Here is a 20,000-nt window from a genome sequence, read left to right on the forward strand (position 1 = left end):
CCTGTGTGGCCTGTTTTGGTTCTGATCCCCTCGTTGGCCCTGCCCTCCTGCCCCGGGGGAGTCAACCCTCCAACCCCTGGATCCATCTGCAGGCGAGGGAACCATGGGGATGGTCCTCAGGGAAGCAGCCCTCTGCCAGGAGGAGAAGCCCTGAGAAATCAGTTGGATTGAAGAAGGTCACAGCCGGTGTCTTGGGGACCATGGGCCATGAGGGCGTGGGTGTCTCCATTTCTGAAGCCCTGATCCCATGATCTCAGATGTGAGTGTAGGATTGTCCCTCTGGAGGACAATCTGAATGAGATTGTGTCCAGGGGGACCAATCCCAGACAGTAGGGTAGAACTTGCTCTTTATAGGAGGAAGGAAACAACTGGGCTGGAGCTCAGGAAACCTTTGCTGTGACGTCCAGTCATGGGCCCGATGGCCTGAATGTGGGGAGGAGCTGCATCTTGAAGCATCAGCCTTTAATAACTTGGGATCTCCCAAAACGTGTTTGGGGGACACACGTGTGGGGAACTACACAGCATTTAAAAGAAAACATTTATTATGGAAAAGCTCAAATGCACACGTAGAGAATAGTGTAATGCACTCCCATGCACCCTTCACCCAGCTTCGATTACCAACACGCAGTCAACCTTTTAAAGGCATGTCAAAGGCTCTGAGAAGCCCGCAAACAGAGAAACCTGTTCGACTTGGTGTTTCCCATACTCGTTTGACCGCATTGTCCTTTTTCACCTACGGCTCAAAGCTTGTTTTCGAGTACTGAGCACAGACAACCCGCCCGGCCCTATTGATCCAGAAGACAAGGGGCTCAGCCCAGGGTTCAGCGACTAGGGGCTGTCATCTGAGCCCTGCTCCCCGTCCCCATCTGCCACCCCCCCACACAGAGAGAGGTAAAAACCACACATCGTAAGAACGAAACCACCTGCCGGAACCCAGAAGAGACGGAGGCAGCCCAGGGGAACTGCCGAGGGCAGCGGGAGGCTGGGGGTTAGTCATCTGGCATCTGCGGGTAGGTGTGCCAGTTAGGCTTCCCGGAAACTGCAGGGAGTGTGTGAGCCATGGGTGGGTGGTTGGGTGGGGGGCATCAGTGGGGAGAGTCGGGACTGCATTAAGTGCCATGATCTGCTGGGGTTTCTTCTCTGGCCCATCCGTGGAGGCCACTGAGGGCACTGCTTCCTCCTCTCTCTCCCTGCCCCGCTCGGGGTTGGGTGCGTGCAGGGAGCTGGGATCTGCTGAGATCTGCTGAGGTGCGTGTGTTCCACCCACTGGGAACAAGTCCTACCAGCCCAGCCTGGTCCAGAGCAGGCAGAAGCCGGCTTGGAGCAGCAGCTGAGCCACAGTGATGAGCCCAGGTACGGGGGGCGGGGGGGGCCCAGCTGCGGTTGAACCTCACAGGGGCACGTGGGGCAGCACCTCTTCTTTAGAAGCGGGAGACATGGGTGGGGATGGAGGTGAGAGGGGGCCCTGGGCCCTGGGAAACCTTGTTGAATAAAGAGTTCAAAGGGATGGCCTCAGACAGGCAGACCTCAGACGAGAGGATGATGCGCCCTAGACCTGAAGCACCAACGCACCCTGGGGCCTCTATGTCTGGGGGCTGCGCCTGCCCCTACACCTGTTAGGCCCCCGCTGTCATGCTGGACCCCAGATCCCAGGCCACTGAGGAGGGAGGGCCCTCTGGGGATGGTTTCCAGCCCTTTCCCACTCTCAGATAAGACAACCCCTGACCCTCTCACCCCAGGGCTGGGCCTCTGCTGGGGACAATGAACTGATCTGATTAAACTCCACAAGCGGGTTCAAGGCACAGATCTGCTCTCACAGTTATCCTTCCCAGCTAACCAAAGTGTTCAAGCGGTGCCTTAGAGAGATACTGCCTTCACCCAGTGCGTTTTCTTTATAAGAAGATTAGGGACTTCCCAGGCAGTCCAGTGGTTAGAACTCCGCGCTTCCACTGCAGGGGGTGCAGGTTTGATCCCTGGTCGGCAAACTGGGATCCCACGTGCTGTGCAGCGCAGCCAAAAATATATTTATAAAAGATAAAAAATAAAGTGTTGGTCAAATTAGTTTAAAAAAAAGAGAAAAAAACAGAAGATTAGACCAGCTGTCTCCCATGTTCCTACAGCTATGGTAGAATGTGGCCCATGGGTGTCATGAAGTGGATAAAATTTCAGATACTGACCATGGGGTTGGGGGGGTGATATTGGAGGACGGGTGATGCCTTCTGATACCTCTGCGTCACACCACTGAGGGCAGCTGCCCACCAGTTCTCCGGGTCTATGGGGGCCTCTCTGATGGGAAGGGGCCCTCCCATCAGGTCACATCTCCAGTCCCTTCAGGATGAACTGAAGTTGTCGCCGAAGGGGAGATGGAAGCAAGGCTTGAGGAGGAAGCAGAAACTTATTCGACCCGCAAGCCTCACCTCCTGGCCACCCAGAGACCCCAGGGCCTGGCTGTGCCTCTGTACCCCTGCAACATGGAAGCCTTGCGTGCCCAGGCCTGCGGGGAAGGGGGCAGCAGAGGCGTGAGGGCTACGTGTGGCGTACACTCAGTGCTGCCCGAGGTCAGGGTGAGGTCCATGAAGCCAAAGGCTCCAGGAGGTTTCTCTGAGGCGGCGGGACCCAGCCAGGTCCCAAAGCAAGGAGCACCCAGAGCACAGAGCTGCAGAGGGAGGCTTGAGCCCATCTGAATCTTGATTGGGACTATGTTTCCTGTTGTTTTCAGCTCTTGACAGCAGGGTGGAGAAATGTCTGCAGGCGGGGAGGTGACAGCCATGCACTGGGGAGACTTCATTATGGAGCTGTAGGTTGCCTTTGCTTTCTGCCTTTTCCTAGAAAAAATTTCGGGACGGATGAGATGAGAATACCCAGGGATGGTGCTGGAAAGGCAGGAAGAGAGGCTCAGGTGGGGAAGGGTGGGGAGAGGCTGGAGCAGGAATCTGGGCTGGAGAAAGCAGAGCAGGCTGGATCAGGAGGATGGAGAGAAGATAGGACACCCGGCAGGGGGGTAGGACGTGGCCCCGAGGGCAGGCGGAGGCGGCCACTCAGCCCGGTGACCTGGTACTATCTCCACCCCACAGGCTCCCCAGACCCAGGACAAGCTGCTCTGACCCAGAGCAGCCCTGGGACAGAGCTTTTCACAAAGCCTTTAGACTTCTTGAAGCTTCCGCTGAAGGCTCAGCATAGTTTGGATCTGTCTGGGGAGTCTGAACCTACAGGCGTTAAGAGGTCTTCACAATTACGAGTGTCTGTGGGTAAAGGGTGCATCTTCCCCTGGCTGCCGGGGTGTAGCGGCAGAGGAAGTGGGCTCAGCCAGCAACACGCAGGTCGCAGGTCGGAGCGCGTGCCGTGCGGGGGAGGTGGAGGGTGGACACGCTCCCTGGCGCCTGGCCACCAGAACCTAAAAGAAGGTGGGAGCTCTTCCAGAGCTGGTCTTCTGGGGCAAGGAGGTTGAGGAGGACTGACATTCCCACTTTCCAAACTTCTGAAGGACGTGGATTCCCGAGGAGAGGAGGTGGAGAGCAGGGGTCAGGAAGCACATAGAGAGGGTGGCAGACAGGAGGAAGCTGTACAGAGACGGGGTGCCTCTCTCCCCTCCCTGCCCCCACCACTGTCCCAGATCACCCATCCCTTTCTGTTCCGCTGCCCTCTGCATCCCTGGTCAGGCGCCGGAAGGGTGGACACCCCGGGCCAGCTGTGTGGAGGAGAGGAAGGGAAAGATTACGATCCAGCCTCCTGGCCACTGTTTCCCTCCATTCTCACTTCCTGCCAGGGCAGAAAATAGCCCTGCCCCTGTGACTTATCTCAGCCAAGAGTAGTGCCCAGCCCAGCTCAGAGGGCAATGGGACAGGTCCCAGAGGCCCCGAGGACATAAGGAACCTGGGCCCCGGGTGTGCAGGTGGGAAGCTGAAGGACAGAGAAGCGGCGTGGAGGAAGGTGGCCGCGCACCGTCTGGCATGTGCGTGGTGTGGGGGGCTGAGATGTGGGCGGGGCCATCCCCAGGGCCTCTCTTTGCCTCTCAGTGCTTTGGGGCCGGGATCTGTTTGTGCACATCTGCATGCGTGTGTGTGCTCCTGAAGCTGCCCGTCTGTCTGTCCGGCTAAGGATAATGTCCCTAGGCGGGGACGGTGTCTGCTTTCCTCCCCTGGCTCGGCTGTCTGTGCCTCCATGCATGCACACGTGTGTTACAGGCTGTGGATACACGTTGATTCGTATGTTACTAGGGATCTTGTGTGCACATCCCTCAGTGTACCCTTACCTGCGTGTGGCCTTGCACGCACCCGTGTGTGTGTGTGTGTGTGTGTGTGTGTAGTGGTGTGCTCACATGACCTCCGGGCGTGCTGAGGTTACGGAGCCGGCGTGGGCCTCCACGTCCCCCTTCTCCCTGGTGAGATGAAATCCCAGTGTCTCTGCTTTTCTGGGGCACCTCCTGCCTCTTTGCTTTACGTCTCCCGCGCCCCCCAAGCTGACCTCTTGCTCAAGGCAGGATTGAGGAGAGTGCCCTGCCGCTCCTCCCCCACATCTAGAGCCCTCCTTCCACTTCTTGTTTGCCTCCTTTTTGGCAGTTTTTCCCATCTTTGCCATCTGGCCTGGCACTGTGCCCATTCAGCCCCGCTGATGGGGAGCCCTCGGGAAGCAAGCGGATCGGGTGGGGACCAGGGCAGGGGCCTGGCAGCTCTCAACAGCTTGGGCCATTCTGTGTGAGTCTGTTGGAAAGGGGCGGCTTTTTGACAAATAAACTCAAGGGCTCCTCCGCTTTGGAATGGAGTAAGGTGAGAGCATCGCCATCTGCTTTCCTGAAGGATTCCTAACTCTCTACCTTTTAGTAGCAGCTCACCTAATGCACTTCGGTCTCTTTAACATTGCAACTTTGTTGACGAAAGACTTGGGATTCTTGGAAAATAATATTCCATTCACTCCTTCAGTGTCTAGGATGTGCCTCCTAGTTGTAGGGAGCTATGGATGCTCCAAGTAATGCTTAAGAATGATCAAACGGGGGCTTCCCTGGTGGTGCAGTGGTTGAGAGTCCGCCTGCCGATGCAGGGGACACGGGCTCGTGCCCCGGTCCGGGAAGATCCCACAGGCCGCGGAGCGGGCTGGGCCCGTGAGCCATGGCCGCTGAGCCTGCGCGTCCAGAGCCTGTGCTCCGCAACGGGAGAGGCCACAACAGTGAGAGGCCCGCGTACCGCAAGAAAAAAAAAAAGAACGATAAAATGTTACTGTGATTGTAGCTGTAAACTGTTATTGAAGTTTTAATGCAAGCTGTTTCCAAACGAGCCTTTCAAAAAGGACATGCCTTTCTCTGAGTTATACGTGCGGACAAGATAGTCAGGAGTGTGATAAGAAGTGGTTGGACTGATGCAAGAAATATTATAACAGGATTACAGGCTGGGCGGACGTGGGGGGAGGGGCAGAGTTCCTGAAAGGCAGCCAATGAATATCACAAGGGCCTGCTAGGTAGAGAGACTGAAGTGTGAGTGAGCTTGGGAAGAAAGCTGTGGAAGGTGTGGTCTGCACCCCAGGACCCTACTGTCTGGCTGCGGAAATGGGACAAAAACACGTCATGACCTAAGGAGTTCAAAGCAGCAAACTGTTTCTGTAGGTAAGGGGAAATCACCAGGAAGGACATATTTGTGTGTGTGTGAAAGAGAGATGAGTCTGTGTTGCCAGTGTTTGAAGTGGGAGAAAGAAGGAAGTGGGTTATTAAAAAGTATATGTTTCAATTGGACAAAGGAGGAAGTAAAATGATTCACCCATGGGCACAGATTTGATATAGGCAGCTATAAAAGTTAGGTGCTCTGTGCGGCATCCAGCCTCATACCCACCCACCCACTCTTGTTGGAAGCAGCTTGGACTTTGGAGCCCGGATGTCCTGGATTTGAGTCCTGACTTCACTCCTCACCAACTGAGCTCTTGAGTAAAAATCAGGAGAAGCTCCTACCTCAAAGGGCTGTTGGAAGGATTAGAGCTTGTGCATGTAAAACACCCTGGGAGATGGTGAGTGATCGGTAAATGGTTTTTTCTGCGGTACGCGGGCCTCTCACTGCCGTGGCCCCTCCCGTTGCAGAGCACAGGCTCCAGACGCGCAGGCTCATTGGCCATGGCTCACAGGCCCAGCCGCTCCGCGGCATGTGGGATCTTCCCGGACCGGGGCACGAACCCATGTCCCCTATATTGGCAGGCGGACTCTCAACCACTGCGCCACGAGGGAAGCCCAGCAGCTATTATTTTTGACCCAATATTTATGGAGGGAGGGCTGGGGCTACAGAGATGAATAAGTCACAGTCCCAGGCCCTCCCTCAAGGAGCTCCCAGGCAGGCGGGAGAGGCAGACCAAGAACAGCCAATTACATTACAGGTGGGAACAGCTGACCTGTGGCCAGAGTGCTGGGAAAGCTCCAGTGAGGGGACTCGCCTGGTGGGAAGGGAGGGAGTCAGGAAAGGCATCACGGGGTCCTGAGAAATGATTGAGTTTGCCAGTTGGAGAATGGGAGAAAGGGCATTCCCAGTTGCAGAAACAGCATGTGCACAGACAGAGTCCTGAAGATGTAAGGTATGTGCAGAATTATCACTAGTTTGGCGTGACTAGAGCAAAGGATCATGGAAGGTGGGCACGTTTCGGGAAGAGAGCCTGCCGTTACTTGCTTTTCAGCACGTTTAAGAGCCATCTAGCATTATTTTCATTGATGAAATTGGTATTTTGCAGAGAAAGTGTTTCTTTATTCCTTTCAACTGTTGTACTATGCTTCTTACAAGTCTTAAACTGCTGGAGTCAGAGTCATGGTTGGAGGGAGAACAAACAAACGAACCAAAAAACCCTAGAAAACTTGTTATAGTCATGTTTACAACTTGGTTCCATGTAAGGATTTAAGTGGTTCCTTTTGAAGGGAGTATGTTCCATATCTTGGGATAATCGCTCAGGGTCCCCGGATAACTTCTGTCCCTAAGATGGCCCATGGACGCCCATGTTCATTAACATTATTCACAATAGTCAAAAGATGGAAAAACCCAAGTAACCCTCAACAGATGAATGGGAGAACAAAATGTGGTGTATATATATAGGAATATATTATTCAGCCATAAAAAGACTGTAATTCTGATACAAACTACCGCATGGATGGACCTTGAAAACTTTAAGCTAAGTGAATTAAGCCAGACACGAAAGAACAGATATATGATTCCACTCAGTTGAGGTGTCTAGAATAGGTAAATTCATAGAGACACAAAGTAGAATAGAGGTTGCCAGGGGCTGGAGGGAGGGGGGGTGGGCAGTTATTGGGTAATGGGTATAGAGTTGTTTGGGATGATGAAAAAGTTCTGGAAATAGTGGCGATGGTTACACAACATTGCGATTGTACTTAACGTCACTGAATTGTACTCTTAAAGATGGTTAAAATGGTAATTTTTAAGTTATGTATATTTTACAACACACAAAATAGATGGCCCCTGGGGGTCGCAGATGCAGGGGTGGCTGCTGTGGCCTTATGGCATTGAGGAAGGTGGAATCCTAAGACCAAGTCCTGTCTTCTAACTCCTCCGCCTCTGACCACATCCTTCCTCTGACAGCTTTTGCCTGGGGACAGCAGCAGCTGTGGTCTGCCCTCTCCAGTAGCCTCATCATCACGCACGGTACTTCCTTGTCTCACTGCCACCCTCTCTGGGCCCCCTTCGAGCCCTTAGGATGAAACCATCATCTGCCCCCATCACGGAATCCCAACTAGGAAGCACCCGAGTCAGACTCTCCAGGGGAGCACCTGGAAGAGTTCAACCCAGGGGGCCGGCCCCTGCCTGGAAGGACTGTGCTGCTGTGTGCGATCAGCCTACGGCAGCGGTCCCCAACCTTTTTGGCACCAGGGACCGGTTTTGTGGAAGACGATTTTTCCACGGACGGGGTGGGGGGATGGTTTCGGGATGATTCAAGCGCATTACATTTATTGTGCACTTTATTTCTATTATTCTTACATTGTAATATGTAATGAAATAATTATACAGCTCACCACAATGCAGACAGGAGGCGGAGCTCAGGTGGTAATGTGAGCGACGGGGAGCGGCTGTAAATACAGAGGAAGCTTCGCTCGCTCACCTCCTGCTGTGTGGCCTGGGGGTTCGTGACCCCTGGCCTAAGGGACCTCCATTATATTACTGTCCCCATTTTACAGATGAGGAAGCTTAGAGAGGTCAAACAATCCAGCTGAACCAGGTTGCTCTGAGCACAAACCCAGCCCACACAGGAGCAATCGTGGAGATGAGGCTGGGATTTTGTCCTGTACTTGGGAGTTTGAACTTTATTCTTTAGATAATGGGGAGTCAGCAGAACGGGCTGGTGCCAGGGGAGGGGCTCCACAGTACTTCTCACCACCTGACATAATACCTTTTTACATGGACTTTATTATCTGTCTCCCTTCAATGGAAGGGAACATAGGTGGGGGCAAGGCCTTTGTTTTGTCCACTGCTGTGAACATGCCTGGAGCCTTCTAAAGTCCCAGTAAGCATTTGTACGGACTTCCCTGGTGGTCCAGTGGTTAAGACTCCGGGCTTCCACTCCAGGGTGCACAGGCTAGATCCCTGGTCGGGGAACTAAGATTCCACATCCTGCATGCCGCGAGGCCAAAATGATAATAATAATAATAATTAAAAAAATAAAATCCTGGTAAGCATTTGTAGAAGAAAGGAAGCAAGGGAGAGATATTAGTAGATAATAACAGTAAGGCAAAGCACTTTAAATATCTCGTTGAATCTAACGACCTCGTGAAGTAGGCGCCCCTCTTCTTTCTTTCTTTTTTTTTTTTCCAGGTAAGGAAAATGAGGGACAGAGAGATTGTCACTTTTCTGAGGACAAAAGCCCAGATTTAAACCTAGGCAGGCCTGACTCTAGAGCCTGGGCATTTAGCACTGTGCCATAGAGCGGGCTGCAGAAAGCTGTTCTGGCCAGAAGAACGGTGGAGGAAAGATGTGAGGCTGGGAAAAGGCTCAAGAGGCCAGCAGGTTCAGCTACACGACATCTGTGTCTTCAGCCCTTCCTCGCACAGTCTTGACTTCTGGCTTCCCTCCTATGCCAGGTCTCCACTGCGGCCGATGAAGCTCTGACCAAAGGCATCTGATCCTCCACAGCTGTCGGCCCTGCAGCCACAGCTCACAAGCCTATGCCTGGCCCCCCCTTGCTCTGGGACTCTGCGCAGCCTCCAGGCCCCCGCCCTGGAGACTGGAGATGAACGCGAAGCCAGCACGCGGGTGCGCCCCCTGATGCCCCCCGCCTAGCTCCTCCTCGCCCTTTGGCACGATGCTGGCCAACTCCTCGGCCAACGACTCTGATCTCAGGTGCCCGGACCACCAGCCCACCCACCACCTGCACTTGGTGGTCTACAGCCTGGTGCTGGCGGCAGGGCTCCCCCTCAACGCGCTGGCCCTCTGGGTCTTCCTGCGCGCGCTGCGCGTGCACTCAGTGGTGACCGTGTACATGTGCAACCTGGCGGCCAGCGACCTCCTCTTCACCCTCTCGCTGCCCTTGCGCCTCTCCTACTATGCGCAGCACTACTGGCCCTTCTCGGACCTCCTGTGCCAGCTGGCGGGCGCCGTCTTCCAGATAAACATGTACGGCAGCTGCATCTTCCTGACCCTCATCAACATGGACCGCTACGCCGCTATCGTGCACCCGCTGCGGCTGCGCCACCTGCGGCGGCCCCGCGTGGCGCGGCTGCTCTGCCTGGGCGTGTGGGCGCTCATCCTGCTGTTCGCCGTGCCCACCGTCCTGGTGCACCGGCCCTCAACCTGCTTCCGCGACGGCCGCCGGGTGCACCTGTGCTTCGAGCACTTCAGCGACGAGCTGTGGAAGGGCTGGCTGCTGCCGCTCCTGCTGCTGGCCGAGGCGCTGGGATTCCTGCTGCCCCTGGCAGCCGTGGTCTACTCTTCGGTCCGCGTCTTCTGCACCCTGGCGCGGCCCGACGCCACGCGGAGCTGGCGGCGGCGGAAGACGGTGCGCCTCCTGCTGGCCAGCCTGGTCATCTTCCTGCTGTGCTTCGTGCCCTACAACGCCACGCTGGCCGTGTACGGGCTGTTGCGCGGCCACGTGGTGCTGGCCAGCCCGGCGGCGCGCAACCAGGTGCGCGGGGTGCTGATGGTCATGGTGCTGCTGGCCGGCGCCAACTGCGTGCTCGACCCGCTGGTGTACTACTTCAGCGCCGAGGGTTTCCGCAACACCCTGCGCGGCCTGAGCTCTCCGCTCCGGGCCAGGACCTCGGCCACCAACGGGGCTCGGGGGGCACTCGCCGAACCGCCCGCTGAGACCTCCCACGCCACCGTGCCGGCCGCCGCCAGCCAGGGGCTGCTCCGGCCCTCCGACACCCGGGACTCCTTCACCCGGTGCTCCGAGGACTCGTCCCTCTGAACGCACGTCGTGCCAGAGCGCGGCCCCCTCACCCCACCCCCGCGCCTCTCGCACTCGCAGACACGCAGGGTGTGCACAGGAGGGCGGTGGGTTGGGCACTTGGGCTTCTGAGCGGCAGCTCCAGCTCACAGATGCAGAAGGGAGCAAAGTGTGGGGGGCAGGGGCCCGGGGAAGGAAGAGCGCGGCTGCAAATGTCTTTAACTAGGTGGTGATGGCGAGCGCAGAAGGACCCCTTCCTTAGTACCTAGGAAGTGCTGCCGTGAGCCTGCCCATGCAGAGGCTGGAGACTGGGTGAAATGCCCTTGGCGGGGCACGAAACACGGCCCGGCCCGTAGCTGGTAGCTGGAGCAGAAGATGGGTGTCCTGCGTTTAGACCGACCACAGAGGTCTTCAGGCCATGGACGCCACCCACTCCCCTTTCCACCTGGGCTCTGCCTGCCCAACACTGAGGCGTAATGCAAAAGCGTATTGGATGCCGGCTGAATTGGTTTCCTTCTTGTCTAGTGACTTTTAACAATTTAGATCTGACGCCCAGCGTGGGTGGGTGGGGGCAGAGGGGGTTTTCCTCCAAGTTCCTGGTCACTGTTCCCCTTTCTAGGTCCTGCCTTCCCCTTCCACCTCACCCACCCTTTCAAAAGCTCCTCCATTCTAGATCCCAAGTCCCCCCCACCCACCACCACCACCGTGTGTGTGTGTCTCTGCTGCTTCGTCTAGAATGAGAACATTCTCTGTACTAAAGTAGTAGTTCTCCAATTTGGGGGTCTCAGACCCTTTTACACTCTTAAAAAATGGAGAATTCCAAAGAGAGTTTGCTTCTACTTTGTTCTTTTGATACATGACCAGATTAGAAATCAAAAATAGTACGTTTTTTAAAACAGAAATACCCAAGCACACATTCCAATAGCTATGAGAGCAAGTGTCATCACACTTCATGAAGCCTCTGGAAAACTCCACCGTCTACTCATGAGACAATGAGCGAAAAGGACAAATGACATCTTAGTAGTAGTGTTATGAAAACGGTTTTGTTCTCGTGGACTTCCGCAAAGAATCCATCCCCAGATCACACTTGGAGAGCCATACCTATACTGAAGTATTAGAGTCGTGTGTAAAGTCTTCCCAGGCCATTATGTACATTGTTTTTATCGCTGCAAGGAGAGGGCAATGCTCAGCAAATCAATTGCTAATTGTAGTCCGTAAGGCTTGGGGTTTTCGGGGAGGGGGCGTAGGAGTTGCGCACCCAGTGAACACTACCTGGGGCTTCCTGGAGCTGCAGCGGGAGGTGGGGCTGGAACTAGTTGCACAAATACTCAGGAGGAGGTGGAGGGCTTCTCTGGGCAGGGAAAAGGGAACTGTGCCAGAGCCAGGCAAGAAGTTTATGGGAAAGTAAGAGTGCGATGGACGGGAGGACAGGAGTAAGCTGACTGCTCTTGGCAAGCTGGAGGTAAGGAAATGGAAGTCTGGTTTACAGGCCACCTACTGTTTTCCCTCTTTAGCGGAGTCGGGGCTGGGAGGAATGGCGGAGTTGGCACTAGGACATCTTGAGACCCTGACATTAGTGAGATTCGTGAGGGAGTTGGTGCCATGCACACGTCCTGCGTGCATTTCTGTCCCTATGTCTCTCAATGCTGTATGTTTCTGTGTATGTGCGTGTGTGTGTGTGTGTGACAGTGTCAGAGTTTTCCCGGGTGTGTCTCTGTGTGTTTAGTTCGGACTAAGCCTTTTGTGTGTCTTTACGTGATCGCTCCAGATGGTGATTTACAAGGGTAAAACGACCCCTGGTGGCCAAACCGGAGAACTGACCCAGATTCCTCAGAGATAGCCTTGAAGTCGGGCTTTCCTCCATCTGGCGGGTTAGAGCCCTCACCTCCTGCTGCTCTAGAGGGGGCTTGATGGTTAGCACCTGCTCCGTCTTGCTCCGTCCTTAGGGTTCAGGACCCATGCCCTTCCAGCCCTGGGGGCACCAAACGTCATCACCGTTTAAAGTCTCAGGACTCTGCCCTATCCAAACTGAACAGAATACAATTTTTTAAAATTACTTGAGTATTTTTATATGAAAATAATGTGAATGAATTCTAAAGTAATTAAAACTCACATAGCAAGTTTCTTCTAACATACTATATAATTTACTTATTTATTTATTATAACTTTTATAGTTTATTTTCTGTCCCCACCCCCTCACCCCCGAAGTAGAATGTAAGCTCCCTGGGGACAGGCATTTTTGCTTGGTCCATTTTCTGATGTATCCCCAGGATCTAGAACAGCGCCTGGCATAAAAGAAGTACTTAATAAATATTTGTTGAATGATGAACAGTTGAATCTTTTTTTAAATTTATTTTTTATTGAAGTATAGTTGAATCACAATGTTGTGTTAATTACTGCTGTAAAGAACAGTTGAATCTTGCTGTGAAGTAGTTTACTATCTAGTGGGGACCACAGAACAAGTCAACAATAATTATCATTCAAGATGGAAGATGAAAGAATGCAAGGTAAGGCTCTGGCCGTTAATTTGGTGGGCAGTGGGCCGTCTCTGGAGGTTCTTTTATTTTTAAGTTTTTTTTAAATATATTTATTTTATTTATTACTTTTGGCTGCATTGGGTCTTCATTGTTGCGTGCGTGCTTTCTCTAGTTGCGGCGAGCGGGGGCTACTCTTCATTGCGGTGCGCAGGCTTCTCATTGCGGTGGCTTCTCTCATTGCGGAGCACGGGTTCTAGGTGCGCGGGCTTCAGTAGTTGTGGCACGAGGGCTCAGTAGTTGTGGCACGCGGGCTCAGTAGTTGTGGCACGCGGGCTCAGTAGTTGTGGCACAGGGGCTTAGTTGCTCCGCTGCATGTGAGATCTTCCTGGACCAGGTCTCAAACCCGTGTCCCCTGCATTGGCAGGCGGATTCTTAATGACTGCGCCACCAGGGAAACCCCTCTGGAAGTTCTTCAGTGAGATTTTGCCCACCCTGACACACTGGGTGGGATAAGCTGTAGGGAAACGAGGTGGGGAGGGTCTAAGGGGGAAGAAAGACTGGTGAGGGAGCTGGTCTAAGAGAAGTGTGCTCGCGGCCTGTGGAGGCAGATGGAAATGAGGTTTCCCCAGTGTGGAATCTCCTCTGTTTAAGCTCTGGTGGACTGTTTCCCCACATTCAGTATATCCAAAGGGTTTCCATCCTGAAGACAGAGAGGCAAGAATAGATCCAGGATGGGACTTCCCAGGTGGCACAGTGGATAAGGCTCTGCGCTCCCAATACTGGGAGTCCGGGTTCGATCCCTGCTCAGGGAACTAGATCCCACATGCATACCGCAACTAGGAGTTCACGTGCCGCCACTGAGGAGCCCATGTGCTGCAACTAAGGAGCCCACATGCTGCAACTATGGAGACTGCCTGCCACAACTAAGACTCCATGCAACTAAATAGATAAATATTTTTAAAAAAAGAGAGAATAGATTCAGGAGATGTTGCAGGCAGAGGAGGAATGAACAGAAGCTAACGCTAACAGGAAGTTTAAGGAAGCCTGTAGCCACTGCCTGCCATTTTCACAGGATCCCCCAACTACTGGGTGGCCAGTATGACGGGGGCAAGATGTGGGAAATCCAGAGTCCTCACCCCGTGCCCTGGAGTCACTTACCCCTTTGAGGCTTAGGAAAATCCAAAGGAGGAAAAGGATAAAATCTTAGATGCTGGGAGAAGAGCGTTAACAAGTTGTAAAAATACTTGCTATGCCAAGACCTCAATTTAATGCTTAAAATGAATTATTTTAGGGCTTCCCTGGTGGCGCAGTGGTTGAGAGTCCGCCTGCCGATGCAGGGGACACGGGTTCGTGCCCCGGTCTGGGAAGATCCCACATGCCGTGGAGCGGCTGGGCTCGTGAGCCATGGGCGCTGAACCTGGGCGTCCGGAGCCTGTGCTCCGCAACGGGAGAGGCCACAACAGTGAGAGGCCCACGTACCACAAAAAAAAAAGAAAAAGAATTATTTTATTTTACTATTACAATAACCTTCTGAGTTAGGAATGATGATTATCTCCATTTTACAGATGAAACACCCCGGAGAAGCTGAGGTCTAAGGTCACACAAGCAGGAAGTGGCACAGTATCTGTTAGTCTCTGGAACTCCTACTCTTTGCAGGACACCCTACAGTATCTCCCCTTCCTTTACTGCCCACCTTCTCATCCCTGGTTCCCTTACACCCACCGCTCCCTGGTTTCCTTTCCTCTCCTTCCCTCCTCATGTAGGCCACCACTCTCTCACCTTGAGTCTACTGTGTCATCTCTGCCCATCTCGTGCAGCTTTTCCTCCCCGCTCCTAACCCACGCTCCTAACCCACGCTCCTAACCCACGCACCCTACAGCATACCTACCCCTTCCCGGTGTGGCTGTGTGAGCGCTGAGAACTGGGCTCATTCATCGTTCCAATGGTGGTGGGTCCTAAAACACACCGCATCGAGGGCTCAGAAGGGAGTGGCTCATGGGTGGCACCCAAGGCAGGATGGCTCCGCCTTCAGGCACTTGGCTATGACTCCCCTCCCCCAGCTGGGATGTACGCAACATCTCCAAGACAGCATTCCTGATTGTCCACCAGCTAAACTGAAGAGGACACTTCCCCTTGGTTCTCCTCAAAGTCTGTCTCCTCCGTAGAATGGTCCTTCCATGCACTGAGGTAGTTGGGGGAAGACTAACGATCATTGGTCTTGAGGTAAAACAAATTCAGGAGAACCAAGGCAAAGGTAAGGGATCCTAAAAGGGAAGAGATGCTTGTTAGCCCTGGACCATCCTGAGGGAAATCCCTGTGGGGTTGCCACTTGGGGTCCCCTGGAAGAAATGGGGAGGGGGAGGTTAATCTCACATGGAGACCTCCTTCTCCCTTCTTTCAGGAGACCCTGGAGACAAGGGAGACTGGGGAATTGTCACCATGCTATCTTTTCCAGAGGAGCCCTGGAAACACTGAAAAGTGAAGTTTCTCCCAGGGGCTTGGGGAATCCCGAAGGCCCTCAGCACTTTGCAATCAAACCAACCTGGGTACTAATGTCAGCTCTGTCGCTTCTTGGCAATGTGACCTTAGAAGCTATTTAACCTCTCTGAGCCTCCGTTTTCTCTTCTGTGAAATGGGGATCATAATATCTACTTATTGGGTTGTAGTGAGGGTCAACGAGGTCACCTTTGAAAGGCACCTGAGAGACATCCCATAAGGTGGATCTCTCTTTCCAACCAGGGTATGGGGAGAAGATGCTGTTAGTAAAGTCTGCTTGTGATGCTCAACGGAAGTGTTTCTGGAAGACGGCAAGGGTTCCAGGTGAATCCTCACCCAGACAGAGTTCTGCCGGCAATCAGAACCAGGGCCGGGGATGGGTGAGCAAGGCAGGCTGGGCCAGCTGCCATGGTGCTTGGTCAAGGAGGCAGGGGCAGTGACTGGCCTGTCGCCCTCTGGGGGCACTCTCTCCCCACCGGCCTTGCTGTCCACCCCACAGACAGAAGAGTGGGTGGGAAAGTGCCTGAAAGGGAGAGGAGAGGGGGCATGGGATGAAGAACCAAGCAAGGGAGAAAGGGCAAAAGAGGAGGCTGGAGGGGAAGTGAGGGCCCAGGCAGGCACAGGGTGGGGCCGGGAGAGGGGCCCAGGGCCGGAGGGCGGGAGACAGCCTGGGAGGGAGAGCGCTGGGGAGGGAGGAGGGAGGGACAGGCAGGGAGACCGGCGGCGCTGACACAGCCTCGATGTGTGGAACGGGCTGGGGTTTGGCCCACAGGTCAGGCGTCTGGCAGTATTATGGGATGGAGAGGCCTTAGGAGACAGGGAGAGTATTATGGGCTGGAACAGCCTTAGGAGACAGGGGAATATTATGGGCTGGTGAGGCCCGGCTCCAACTGGAGGCGGGAGGAAGGGGTGCGGGGCGGGAAGGGGGGGTGGTGGTGGAAGGGAATATTATGGGCTGGAGGCCTCCTGCGACCAGAGGCAAGAGTATTATGGGCTGGCAAGGCCTTCGGTGGCCAGAGGGGGGAGCAGCGGGGGATGGCACCGGCTGCATGTGACCGAGGGGGGGGCCAAGTTGGGGGGGTGGCGAGTGGGGGTGGGGGAGCATATTATGGGATAGCTCTTTGTACCTACTGCGGGGACTGCTTCTCCAGAAGATATTATGGGATGTCGTGTGTGGGAGGGGGAGAGGGGCTGGGGGATTATTATGGGATGGTGGTGCAGAATGGGGAGGGCCTGAGACGCTCTTCTCCCACCGCCCCCCCCAACCCCTTACTCTCTTTCCATCCTCTCTAAGGTCTGCCTTCTTTCGCAAATGGCCCAAGGAGAACACCTGAAATCTACCGCCCCCCCCACTCGCTCTGTGGGCACCTCAACCCATCCTAAGCATCCCGCCTAATTAGCAGCCACCTCGCGGGTGCTGAGGGGGAAAGGAAGCCCCTGGTGATGGGGAGAAGGTCCCAAAGCGGGGATGTGGTGGCCAGTGGACCACACCTCCCACCTGCCCGGCGTCCCCTGGCTCCCACTCCCCGTGGGTCACTCTCCGTCCCCTTCCCCCTCCCTTTTCCCCAAAGTGGGGGCCCTCGATCCTCCTCCTCCTCTTCCCCCTCCCCTCCATTTCCTCTCCAGCTCCCTCCACAGCCGTAACCAGTAAAACAGGCGGCCAGTTATTATGGGATGGCTGCTCCCGGCAGCTCTGCAGGGAGGGGGCGGTCACCGCGGAATGTCTCTTGTGGGTGGCTATTATGGGATGGCCGCCTCTCTTTTTGGGGGGGGTGGGGGCTAGCAAGGAGAAGGATTATTATGGGATGTGCCCAGCGCAGCTGGGTGGGGCTGTCCTGGGTAGGTGAAGCTCTGGGGAAGGGGGATGGGGAAGGAAAGGAAGGAAGAGGGAGGAAAGAAGCTGGGGAGGGTGGGGTGAGCCCTGGAGCCAGACCTGAGGCCTGGCAAGAGTGACTGGCTGGAGAGGTTCTTCAGTGACAGCTGTTTGAAGAGGCCCCCAGGGGCAGGCTAGAGCTAGCCGGATCTGAGCCCCGGACACCTGGGTCCCTAAACAGCTTGTGAGCTACGGGGTCGCTGAGTCCAGGCATGCAGTGAGGAGGCCTGGGTTCTGGCTGTGTGACACACGAGGGAGTAGTGCTCCTGGGTGACCACAGCACCAAGTACTCCCCTCCCTCCCTGCCTTCCTGGGTTTGAGCCTTGGGACTGTAGGTCAGGTAGGGGTCAGGCCAGGGGAGCTCCGCCACCCTGCAGTCACACCCAAGGAGCTGAGACTGTGCTGGCTCCTGCAGGACACATGCCTGGGGGGTGCCCCCCAGTCCTGCGCCACCTGCATCCTGTCTAGCTATCAGAGTGCACCGTCACTGTGGCTCTTCTGTCCTATGTTGCCTTCCCAAACCCCCTTTTCTGGCAGAGCAGGGGAACCCTAGTCCCTTAGACATCTTACGAGCAGAGTTTCTGGGACTCACAGAACAGAGATGTAGAGAGAAGAGCTATAGAGCATGTGCTGAAAACTCCATGGACAGCCCACTCTGTTATTCCAGGTTCTTCTGTACCATGGGATGGAAGCAGAACTCTAAGGTAACCAGCTAGAGAGGCTGTCCCCCTGGGTGCATTAATCAGGAGATTATCCCACCCTTAGTCTCTGTGGGCCAATCATGCTGGTGGTTTATTTATAATTTATCTGGGAGGGTAGCATGGGGCTAGGGTATGGAGGCGAAGCACAGAAGGACCACAAAAGCGAAACACAAGCACACACATCCTAGCCCTCTGGAACTCAGGAAGAGAGGAAGGGACTTTAACCTTCTCCTTGTGGTGGTATCCTGGAGAGGTGGGAAGTAAGGGGAGCCGGGGGCTAAGTGGGTACAACCTGCAGGGGTGGGGCAGAGGGGCTGTGGTGGACAAAAGGGACCATGTTTGTAATCACAGGCAAGAGGCTGTGACTACCCAGTTACAAAACTCTCTTCCTGGTTTATATTATGAGTCACTGTAGTAACGTGGTATATATATGGGAAGAAGAGGGTATGGGGCAGATGGAGACGTTACAGAAGGGGATTTGAGCCCCGGAGGCAGGCTGGATCCCCTAGAGAAATGGGGAAGGAGGAGGGCGTACTAAGTACCTGGCAGATCATACACGAATGAGAAACTTCTTGAAAGGAGGTCTACCCACATTATGTATCTTAATGAAAGAGCTGCCTCCTCTCCCCCAAGTAAGGAGTACAAGTTTTCCTCTTAGTACTCAGAATAAGCATGGGGGAGGGGTTGCACAAATGAATAGGGCCCAATCTTGATGTCAAGAGAATTTAATGAGAAGACTAGGCAGCCTTGCACAATGGGGGGAACGGCCTGCGTGCCACAGTGGATATGCCGAAAGGGTGGTCCAGGGAGTTAAGTCAGGTGGGAGCTGGGGGAAAGCCTTATCAGCATCACTGGTGGTCTGCTTGGAAGCATAGGGATGGTGATTTCCCGAAGCAAGCTCTTGCGTCTCCTGAATTCATCTCTCCTCTCCAGTTCTCCAGTCCTGAGGTTCCCAGAGGAGGGAGAGTCATCTGGCCAGGCCCTTTCTCTAGGGAAGTGAGATTAGAAGGGCAATGCAGAGATGATGTGAGGTTCGTCCCACTCACTTCTGGTCAGGAAGGGCCTCTTCTAGGAGGAAGTTCCGGTTTCTCTTCAACCTGTCCTACCACCAAGGGTCTTGGACTTGTGTGAAAAGCAGAGGAAGATATTATCTGACTTTGGGGTCTGGAGCGGTGGCAGCAAGGAAGTGGCGCTGGGGTATTGGTTTTCACCCAGGCCCTGGTTCCCTGGGGATCAGGAAGAGGGAAAAGTGACAGGCTGTAGACTTAGGTTCTCTTAGGGCCAAAAGATTCTAAGATTGGGCTCTCTGACTTTCTTGGGCTGGGTCCCCAGTGCGGCTGCAGGGTAGGTGCAGTTAGGGAAGGGGGTGGTATGTGTTGGGAGGCTACCTTGTGGCATAATAAATGAAGAAGGCATTCTGGGATGTTGACTTGTACACAGGAGGGGAAGATGGTGAACGTTATACAAAGATGAGGGTTTTTTTTGGGGTGGAGAATGGGACCTCAACAAGATGAGGATGGGGGCAGTTGGAAGTATTATGAGATTTCAGGATATAAAATGAGAAAGGAGATAAATAAGAAACATGGGGCATTGAGGGTAACAGAACTTGGTGTTCAAGCATGAGGATGACAATTCTGGCATGTTGATGCATCTCTCAAGAAGGAAGCACATGATGATATTATAGGATTTCAGTATTAGAAACGCTGGATGGATGAACGTTGCTTTCCAATCAAAATCCCTTAGTATGTAGGGAGCAGATAGGAGATTATCTTGACCATCCATCTATATTGTAAATCCTTTTGAAATACCTTCCGGGCTCTAGAAGGACCGCTGAGAACTTCTACTGGGATCTGATCTCTCCTGAGATCAGTTGGGATTTGTTTTATTCTCTGTAACAGAAAATTAGGAAATAGCACTCAGTTTTCCGTTGACACCAGACATTCTATCTCATCTTGGAGTTTGGTTGTTTCTGCTTCTTGAAGGGAGGCACTCCCCATGGTGCCCAGCTTTGCGCCTTGCTAGGTACTCCATCAACATCTGTTGCATAAGCATGAGTAGCAGTGAGCAGAGGGAGAGCAGTTCTCGGATCTTTGTGTG

General features: G+C 54.1%; 1 protein-coding gene across 1 annotated transcript; it reads left to right on the forward strand.

Annotated features, from left to right (window-relative positions):
- Positions 1-9,273: 9,273 nt before the first annotated feature.
- On the forward strand, positions 9,274-10,377 carry LPAR5 (lysophosphatidic acid receptor 5; the record flags this gene model as incomplete). Its single annotated transcript, XM_082635553.1, has 1 exon — positions 9,274-10,377. The coding sequence occupies one exon, from the start codon at positions 9,274-9,276 to the stop codon at positions 10,375-10,377; it is 1,104 nt and encodes a 367-aa protein (XP_082491679.1).
- Between the last annotated feature and the right edge of the window lie 9,623 nt (positions 10,378-20,000).

The sequence above is a fragment of the Mesoplodon mirus genome (genome assembly GCF_964341445.2).
Source record: "Mesoplodon mirus genome assembly, chromosome: 11".
Taxonomy (NCBI): domain Eukaryota; kingdom Metazoa; phylum Chordata; class Mammalia; order Artiodactyla; family Ziphiidae; genus Mesoplodon; species Mesoplodon mirus.